Genomic DNA, 9,893 nt, shown 5'->3' with positions numbered 1-9,893 from the left:
TTTGACTGGAATCAAACCCGCGACCCTTCAGCCCGCAGGCCAACGCTCTATCCACTGAGCCAAAGGGGGCTCAGACCTATTTCTTATCCTCAGGGCCCAGACTTTCTTACCCCTGACTGGGATTCCCTTTCCCTCCATTCTCTGTTTTAGAGACCTCAAGTGGGTTCCCGTCCTTCTGAGGGTTTGTAAAATGCCTTCCTGTCATCTTATGGCACTCTTTTCAGACTGTTATTGTTCAAACCCAGAGACTTATGCTGTAGGTATAGAGCAGTGGTTCTCAACCTTCCTAATGCTGCGACCCTTTAATACAGTTCCTCGTGTTGTGGTGACCCCCAATTTCATTGTTACAAATTGAACATAATTAAAGCATAGTGATTAATCACAAAAACAATATGTAGTTATATATGTGTTTTCCGATGGTCTTAGGCGACCCCTGTGAAAGGGTCGTTCGACCGCCAAAGGGGTCACGACCCACAGGTTGAGAACCACTGGTATAGAGGATGGTTACCCGCAATCCAGTTGTTGGGAGTAACCTCAAGGCTCTAGGCCACCCCTTAGCATTCTTAGTGCCTTCCTCTAGGACACAAACATTGGGTCAACTGCTTGCCTGTCACAGAGGCTTGATGGGGCAAGAGGGAGGGAGGGAGGAGTTCTGTTGGTCATACTCCTAATCCAGGTTGGCCAGCTACCCCGCACAGACCACCTGGGACCCCAAGGCCTTGTCTTTAATCTCCACAGCAACAGGTGCTTACGTGATAGCAGGGCCAGAACCTGGAGCAGGAGAGTAGGGTTGCAGCATCTCTTCTGAGTGGATCCCACTGTCGCGGGCAGACTCAGAGCCTGCAGTGGGGGAAGCGTCTTGCCCAGCATTGGCACACTGGGAAGCGAGCCCTTTGTACAGCTTCGCCATGGATGACCTAATAGAATGGAAGTAATCATTCTCAGAGTATACAGCGGGAAACTGGCTCTCTGAACACGCAGATTATGGCAAGAAAGATGGGGGGGAGACAATGTTTCTCAGATGAAGCTCGGCTGTAAAGTTCTCTCTCCAGGGCCCTCTACATACTCGATCGCTTATATAATAGGGTACAAACTGGATGTTAGGCAAGAGTAATGATGCTGATCAATTGGCTGAATTGAGTAGGAAAGGGATGGTATAGGGAGATGTCCTCCATTAGAGGAGCCATGGCTTGGAAGATAGCACCTTTCTCTTGTCTGAAAGTACCCACAGGCTCAGCGTTCCTTATTGAGATGTGGTGAGGTTGAAGGAAATCCAGGTCATTAGGGAGCTCTGCTATTGGTTGCTTCTATTCTCTCTGAAGCCCCGATTCTCCCTAATCTTCCTGTTCCTTCTTAGCATGAAATCTATTCAACCACCATCCCCTCCCTTACTTGTTTTCTTTTTATTCATAGCACTTGTCATAGCACTTATTAGCTGGATGACTAGGTCTAGAAAGTAAGCTCCATGTGCAACGATTTTTGTATTTTTTATTGCAGTATATTCTGTATAGAACAGTACCTGATACACACAAATCGGTGCTCAATAAATATCCGTTGAATTAATGAAAGAAACCACATGCTGGCCTTTAAACTGTATTTTTAAACCTGGCAAGTTTAGGGGACAGCTACTTTTGTGATAGTCAACATGAGTTAAGAGGGGGGTCTGTATAGGCATTAGACTGAACGTGCCTATTTTCCTAATTTCCACCAGGTAGTAGGTGCCTACATATTCTAGCCATTTTGGCTACCTCTCTTCCCTCCCCTTCTCTCTTCTACTTCCTGTCACTGCAAGTTAGCCACTTAACTTATAATATGGTTACTTGTTACAGACACCCACATTGTTTCTACCCTGTTCTCAGAAGCCTTTGATCAACCCTCTAGACTGCACCATCAGAACCTTACTTCTTGAGCTTTTTCCGTTTCTGAATAAGCAAATCCTCATTGCATTGAAACAGCAGGGTGTAGTGTGAGATAAATACTCGAAGGCGCTGAACACACACCAGAAGTAGGTAATAGTCAGGGTGTTCCTGCTCTGTGAACTTCAGGACGTTCTGGATGAAGGAAAAAAGGAAGCAGCATTGCATAATTAGAATGAAAAGTTGTTTTGTTCCTTCTGTACCTTGCCTTGATGTGCTGTGAGAGTTTGGTAGCCATTTACTAAAAACAGCAATACATATGGCCCATCTAGCTGAAAAGTCACACTTGTTGTTTTCTTTGTCCATCACACCAAAGGAAAATAATAGTCACTGTTGCTCTTGTTTGAGTTGGATGTGAACATAGGATAAGTCCATCTGAAAAGTTAGATCTATTAATTAGATTTTTTGAGGTAATGGAGCCCTTTTTAACAATTACTGCTGAAAAAGCAATATTTATGAGACTCATAGGAGTCAGACCAGTGGTGAGAATGTGAAATAAATACCAAGGCACTCTGGAAGAGGAGTGATGTTTATGATCAAGGCTGGCTTGGGGGTTGCTCCTATTACATTGCCTACTGTGCTGTAGTAGAACATCATGCAATTTGAATTTGGAAAAGCTAACATTTATTGAGTACTTCCTATTGCCAAGCTCTAAGCCTGCACATATATTTTCTCATTTAATTTTTACCATAGCCTCATTAGATAGGTACCATTATCATCTTTGTTTAACAAGGGAATCAGGATATATAGCAAAGTCAGCTAGTCTTCATTAGGTTACACATCTAGTTAGTAGCAGAGTCAGGATCTGAACTCAAGTCAGCCAATAGAACCAGGGCTCTTATTTATCATACTGCTTTCAAGACCTGGATTTCGGTTCCAAATTTTTTCATCTATTAGGTGTGTTAACGTGGGCAAGTTATTTAAGTTATTTGGCTCTCCATTTCCTTATCTAAGAAGTGGTAATAATGATACCTATTTCATGAGACTGTTGAAAGGATTAAAGAAAATAATTACTGTGAAGAAATGATTTTAAGATCAAAAGCCACATATAATAGGTCTTTTGATATTGATACTGGGCTACTTCCATCTGAGATAAATCCCAAGCATTTCTAAGATGCTTCATTGAATTACTTAGAAAGATCAGTCAGCAAATAAACCAGGATAATGAGTGGTAGGAAGAGGGGCGTAAGGGTGTTGGTGAGCCTCTCTCTCAACTCTACTTCCTCCAAGGTGGACCAGTCCTGTGGGAAAAGGGTGTGAAGAAGTCAGTTCATCAGTTTCTTCATACTTCTTCTGTGACATAAGACAGAAGCAATGTATAGTGAACCCTTGGAATCAAGCCAAAAAAAAAAAAAGTAAAGTTAAGTGGGCAGGTTATATAAATAGTTCTTAGTCACTGGGGGTAGGATGGGGGGAGTGGGGATTAGGGGACATATTTAGATGGCTGTAGAATCAAGGTAGAAGGGACTGAATAGGTACTCAGAGCCTAGCAGGAGCTGCTATTGAAAGATCCTGGATCAGCAGAGGTGGAGATTGCTGGTAAATGAAGATAGAACATAAAAAGCCTGCATCATGAACCAAGCACATTTAGAGATTGAGATTTTAGCTCATACCACAAGGTGGGGATGGGGAAATCATAACAATCGTAAGGTATTTAAATACTTAGAAATATTAATTATTCCTTCCTGATCCCTGCCAGTGTTTCTCAAAAGCCAAAATCAAGAGTTTAGCCTGAAAATCACTTTGGGAGCTTTCCCAGACATGCCTACCTGCAGATGTATCAGATATTCAGGGATGCGCTGGACTATATGAAAAAACAGTGTATAGATGTCAGATTTAATCTCTTCATCACCCTGAATGAAAAAAAGATAGAACCATTCTTCAATGTCCCTCCAGCTCTGGCTGCAAACCCTATTATCAGTCCCAGCAAAATAGAAAAGGTTTACTCCCAGTGCATTTTCTTCCTCTAGACTAGAGTGAGATAAAGCATTGATCTTACTGATAGGTCACTTGTTCAAGGACATGCTCAAGGAGACAACTCTTCTCTAGCAGGGAGAGCATCATATACTTCTTTTGAATCCACCCAACTTTCCAAACTATCCCTTCCATCCCACCTCCAGATATTAGCACAGCACTATACAAAAGTGGGCATTCAATAAATTATATTTAAGTCCTAGCTGTTTTGACTCAGAGGATAGAGTGTTGCCTGTGGACTGAAGGGTCCCAGGTTCGATTCTGGTCAAGGGCACATATCTCGGTTGCATTCTCAATCCCCAGCCCCAGTCAGTGTGCATAGGGGAGGCAACAAATCAATGTGTTTCTCTCACATCAATGTTTTCCTCTCACTGTCTCTTCCCCTTCCTTCCACTCTCTAAACACCAATGGAAAAATATCCTCAGGTGAGGATTAAGAAACAAACAAAATTATATTTAACTTGAATGAATTCATTAAGATTCTACAAGTAATCATTACAATGGTTTGCTAATAAGCACTGGGGGTGGATTGGAGTCTCATGAGAGTGGGTAATGGGATGTGATTAGAAACTGGCCAGCTGGCTTGGCAGCAGGAAACATGTTGGACTTTCTCCATTCTTCTTCCCTTCCTTTCCCTTTCTCAAATATTTTCTGAGTACTAACATGTGGTAGGCATTATACTGGGTTGGGAGTAATGAGGTGATATAGAAAATTAAGACCTCACCTCTTAGGAAATTTTATTAACTCTTAACTTTAGGGCTTCTGTTACGGTTTCTTCCTATTAACCCAAAATAACTAGAATTGTTATATACTTACCAGTATATGTGCATGTTGAGCACCTAATATAGCATTACATTAGCAATTCTTTTTTATAGCACATTTTTATTGATTTCAAAGAGGAAGGGAGAGGGAGATAGAAGCATCAATGATGACAGGGAATCATTGATTGGCTGCCTCCTGCATACCTCCTCCTGGGGATCATGCCCACAACCCTGGCGGAATTGAACCCGGGACCCTTCAGTCTGCAGGCTGACATTCTACCCACTGATCCAAACCAGCTAGTACTACATTAGCAACTCTTAAATCTACATGACTAGAATCACTTTATAATCTTAGAAACTGACAGTTACAGAATGACTTAAGTTTAATATTTAGATTATATAAATTCAGATTCATACTATCTCCAAACAAAACAAAAACCCTCATACAGCATGCAGGCTGTAGCTTAGAAAACCTATTTACTTTGCCTAAGTTCCAGTGGAATGGAACAGAGGGTCAGCAAGGCAGGGAGGGCAAGGACCAAAGCGATGGTATTGATCCTTGAGTGGGCTTCTTTAACCCCAGGGAGGAGTGTCAGTGGCTCTGTTCAAACCATTCCCAACCTGGAGGACAAGCTCCGAGTGCATTTGCTGTATTTCCCGGGAGGATGAGCAGCATCATATAGTACACATGTAACCAAAGGGCAGTGCACAGGTAGAGTGAACTTACCTCCTTCAGAACAACAACATGAACCAAAGAGATGCATTCAGGCAGGTCCCTCAGGTAGGCAACATAATAATCCAAGAAATTATTCTTGAAAACAAATACAAAAATGCATGGTAAGAACCTGAAAACAGGAATGATAACTATTTTTTAAAGAAATAAAAAGCACTTTGCAGAGATTTAGCTTAATTATTCATTTAATATGTTTTTGGTTTTTATTCATCTTTTTTAAAAAAAACTTGTTGGGCCCTGGCCGGCTTGGCTCAGTGGATAGAGCGTCGGCCTGCGGACTGAAGGGTCCCAGGTTCGATTCCGGTCAAGGGCATGTACCTTGGCTGCGGGCACCTCCCCAGTAGGGGGCGTGCAGGATGCAGCTGATCGACATTTCTCACTCATGGGTGTTCCCTCTCCCTTCCTCTGTAAAAAATCAATAAAATATATTTAAAAAAAAAAAAAAACTTGTTGGTTTTAAGGTAGCTATCCCTATGGACTTGGGAACCAAAACTCAATATTCCAAAACTCAACATGCACATATACTTTAATGAGAGAAAATGAAATGATAAACCAAGGCAGAGAAGAGGAATTACTTAAGTTGAAAAAGTATTTTTAAATTGCTTAATGACAAAAATGCATATTTTGTTTTAAAATTACTTTCTAAATTTTTTTTTATTTTTTATTGTTGAGTTGCCCCTCATTCTGCCCCTCCTTTACACCCAGCCCGCCCCACACCTGCCTCTGGCCATAACCACACTGTGTTCATAGCTAAGCATATATGTTCTTTGGCTAATCCCTTCACTTTCTTTCATCCAGTCTCCTAAAATTACTTTTTAATTTCAATCATCTACATCCAAATGAGGAACTTTGTCCAACCTACTTCATAGTGGCTAAACCAGTGGTTCTCAACTTTTTCCCACTAATTGCATGTTCACCTATGCAATATGCCTTCAGGAAAACAATTCTCAGCTTCCAAAGTTTTTTTCCCACAGAAATAACAATTCTCAGCCCAAGAAAGCATACCAAATACAAATGAGTAAAAGTGATATGGGGGAAAAAGTCCAACAAACAAATCTATACAACTAGACAATTTGTAAACTTTGTATTATTATCCACAATCCTTGATTTGACTGCAGGCAAAATCTGGCCTGCAGACCAGTTTTAATTATCCCACATACTATTTTTAAGAAGAAAATTTCACACAAAATTCTGGATTTCCATCTGCTCTTAAAATTCAGATCTGGCAACTCGAGTCTTTTTCCCCCTGCATAATAATTGGGTAAAGGTGAGTAGCTATTCCTTGTAGCAAAGCATATGTGCTCCACTTAAACTCACTTCCCAACAGTCCATATTGTATTAAACTCAGCTTACTTCTATTCATTTATATCACTGTCTAACTTTGTAGGTATTTGAGTTTGCAACTTCTGGCCTGGATCATATTTAATTTGTAGAACCACATAGAAATTTGAAACTTAAGACCCTCTCCAAGTGAAAACAAAAAACATTCCAGACAAATAGCTGTCCATCACATTTTTCAAATCTCTAGGGAATGAAGTAAGTGAAAGTACATAACCTATATATAAACCTTCACATATTTATTTTATATGTATGGATTTATATGTACATGCATATATTTCTACACAAATATATATATGTACATACACATGCATGTTCAATGGCAGCAGTTATAGTACAGTGGAAAGTGATAAACTGAAAATGAGAAAACTTGGGTTCTAGTCACAGATCTGCAACTATCTAGCTAGCTGGGTGGTTTCAGCAGTCTTAAGTTCTCTGAACTTTATTTCATTATCTGTAGAATGAGGAGGTTAGATCCTAGCAGTTCCTTTAATTCTGAAATTCACTGATTTTAGATTCTCTATTAAGAGAAGTAGATGAGGGAGACATGAATATAATTCAAATTTATAAAGAATTTTTTAAAAAACTTACCTCATCATTGGTTAATTTCAGGAATAAATCTCCAAGGACTCCTTGGCGTGGCCATTTCAGGACCCTTTCCTGCAGAGCATGAAGCAAATCTAGGTGCTGCTGGACAAGGTACCGTAAAGAGCCAGGGAAGAGGCTTGAAACAGAAGAGAGACAGGATCACACGAGCCAGGTGTGGAGAAGAAGAAACTCTTTAAGAATATGTGCAGTAGGTCCCATTTTCCCAGTTATTCAAACTACTCTGAGTCACAGGTCTACATTTAGGATTAAGAAATAAAAGTTTGGCCCTGGCTGATTTGGCTCAGTGGATAGAGTGTCGATCTGCGGACTGAAGAGTCCCAGGTTCGATTCTGGTCAAGGGCACATGCCAGGATTGCAGGCTCGATCTCCAGTGTGGGGCTTGCGGGAAGCAGCTGATCAATGATTTTCTCTCATCATTGATGTTTCTATCTCTCCCTCTCACTTCCTCTCTGAAATCAATAAAAATATATTTTTTAAAAAAAGAAAGAAAAATGTGTCTTTGTAGACCTGACAGCAGATATCTTCAGGATATAAAAAGGCCCCTTTCCTGATGGCTCCTATATTGTGTGTTGAACCGTGTTACAAGGATTTCTTCCACTTCTCTCTGCCGCCCCTCTACCTGCTAGGCCACCAGTCTCCACATATGTGAGGCCAGCTGATCCAGAAGCTCAAGAGGAGAGGCCTCCTGATCTGAGCTCTTAGGCTGGTGCAGTGGACTTGGAAGATCTAAGTAATCCCTGTCCAGAACAGAGAGATTTGGAGGGTGGCCCAGAGACAGCTGGACTGGGAGAAAACTGTAAAGCTGATGGAAGAAAGCTCAGCTAATTGAACTGAAAGAATGTAATGCTGCACCAGCAAGAGAGTTAGATAAGAGTTTCTCCCCACCGGGAGGCTACCAATGACTTTGGGTAATAATAATGCTGGTGTGACACTGAAAGGTGTTCGGGCATGGTGATGAAATCAGACTATGGGATGGGTGTCTATATAGGTGATGTAATCTGTCTTGTATTGGATCCTCTCCTCTCCTCTCTTCTCCTCTCCTCTCCTCTCCTCTCCTCTCCTCTGGCCTCACTGGGACTCTCTTCTGCTCTGCCTTATCTCAGTCTCTCCTCCTCTCTTTCTGCCTCCCTCCTCTTCTTTTGAGAACACTGCCTTCTGCTACACTGTGGCCAGTGTACTTGCAGAGTTGGAGAGCTGGTAACTTGGTTGGAGTCCAGGATACCTCCTGGACTGTCACTGGGATAACAGGTGAGATTTCAGGGTGGGGTCAGAGAAGGCTAAAGCTCCCATCAAGTATCATGGAAACACATAAGTTACATGAAGAGCAATGACCTACAGTGGATTCTATACCAAATATTGAAAACAGGCCTTAAAAAAATTTTTTTAATTCAATAAGGATATTATTTGAAATCAGGAAGTGATGTGGAAGAAGTGAGCCAGGAGATGAAGAACAGAGGAAGAAAGAAGGCAAAACATACTGACCCTACTTCACTGTTTTGTATAATCCAGACCTGACTCCCAGAAGCAACTTTTTCATGACGATGGAAGTACTGAGTGCTCAACTTTTTTTCTGTTCCTTACTAAGAGTGAAATTATGTAAACATAGTAGTTAGCATATTCTTTTGAAAGCCTCCAAAGTTACTTCAACTCTCTCAGTCCAATACTTAAATAATGAGGGAAATAAAAGCAATCAAGGGAAATCCAGTTATAGTTTCAAATTGATAAGTTAGCTCTTGCAGTTCAGTATTAGCCCAAATAACTCCTGAACTTCCCCAGCTGGATATAACCAAATTTGATAATTAAATATGTGCCATCTTATTTGCAGATGACATGATATTATACATAGAAAACCCTAAAGACTCCATAAAAAAGCTGCTAGACTTAATAAATGAATTTGGCAATGTAGCAGGATACAAAGTTAACACCCAAAATCTATGGCTTTTTTATACACTAATAATGAACTCACAGAAAGAGAAACAAACAAACAAAAAAATCCCATTTACTATTGCAACAAAAAAATTAAGATACTGGGGATAAACTTAACTAAGGAAGTAAAAACCTGTACTGGGAAAACTACAGGACATTGAAAAAAAGAGATAGAGGAAGACAAACATGGAAGAATATACCGTATTCATGGATTGGTAGAATCAACATCATTAAAATGTTCATACTACCCAAAGAAATCTATACATTCAATACAATCCCCATTAAAATACCAATGGCATATTTCACAGACCTAGGACAAATTCTCCAAAAATGCATGTGGAATAATAAAAGATCCCAAATAGCCACAGCAGTCCAGAGAAAAAAAGAACAAAGTTGGAGAGATCACAATACCACATATCAAGCTATATTACAAAGCCACTGTTCTCAAAACTGCCTGGTACTGGCACAAGAATAGGCATGTATAGTAGATCAATGGAACAGAACAGAGAACCCAGAAATCTCCCCAAGCCATTATGCTCAATTAATATTTTACAAAGAAGGCAAGAGCATACAATAGAGTCAAGACAGTCTCCTCAATAAGTGGTGGTGAAAAAATTAGACAGATACATACAAAAAA

At 40.5% G+C, this 9,893-nt stretch overlaps 1 protein-coding gene across 2 annotated transcripts in view; it reads right to left on the bottom strand.

Moving 5' to 3' along the window:
- Positions 1-699: 699 nt before the first annotated feature.
- The window catches only part of ARHGEF33 (Rho guanine nucleotide exchange factor 33), a 51,130-nt gene continuing 41,936 nt past the window's right edge, over positions 700-9,893 (bottom strand). Inside the window, exons 11-15 of one of the 2 annotated variants that reach the window (XM_015558878.1) lie at positions 7,313-7,445; positions 5,378-5,461; positions 3,686-3,769; positions 1,903-2,051; positions 700-917 (exon numbers count right to left, since the gene is read on the bottom strand). In XM_015558878.1, the coding sequence (XP_015414364.1) occupies positions 749-917; positions 1,903-2,051; positions 3,686-3,769; positions 5,378-5,461; positions 7,313-7,445 (619 nt within the window). In that variant the 3' untranslated portion in view covers positions 700-748. The remainder of the gene's footprint in view (positions 918-1,902; positions 2,052-3,685; positions 3,770-5,377; positions 5,462-7,312; positions 7,446-9,893) is intronic. The other variant, XM_015558879.1, reaches the window with a different exon arrangement.

This window comes from Myotis davidii, unplaced genomic scaffold (genome assembly GCF_000327345.1).
Source record: "Myotis davidii unplaced genomic scaffold, ASM32734v1 scaffold151, whole genome shotgun sequence".
Taxonomy (NCBI): Eukaryota; Metazoa; Chordata; class Mammalia; order Chiroptera; family Vespertilionidae; genus Myotis; species Myotis davidii.
The sequence above is the reverse complement of the archived record's forward strand: the minus strand, read 5'-3'. Positions and strand labels throughout refer to the sequence as shown.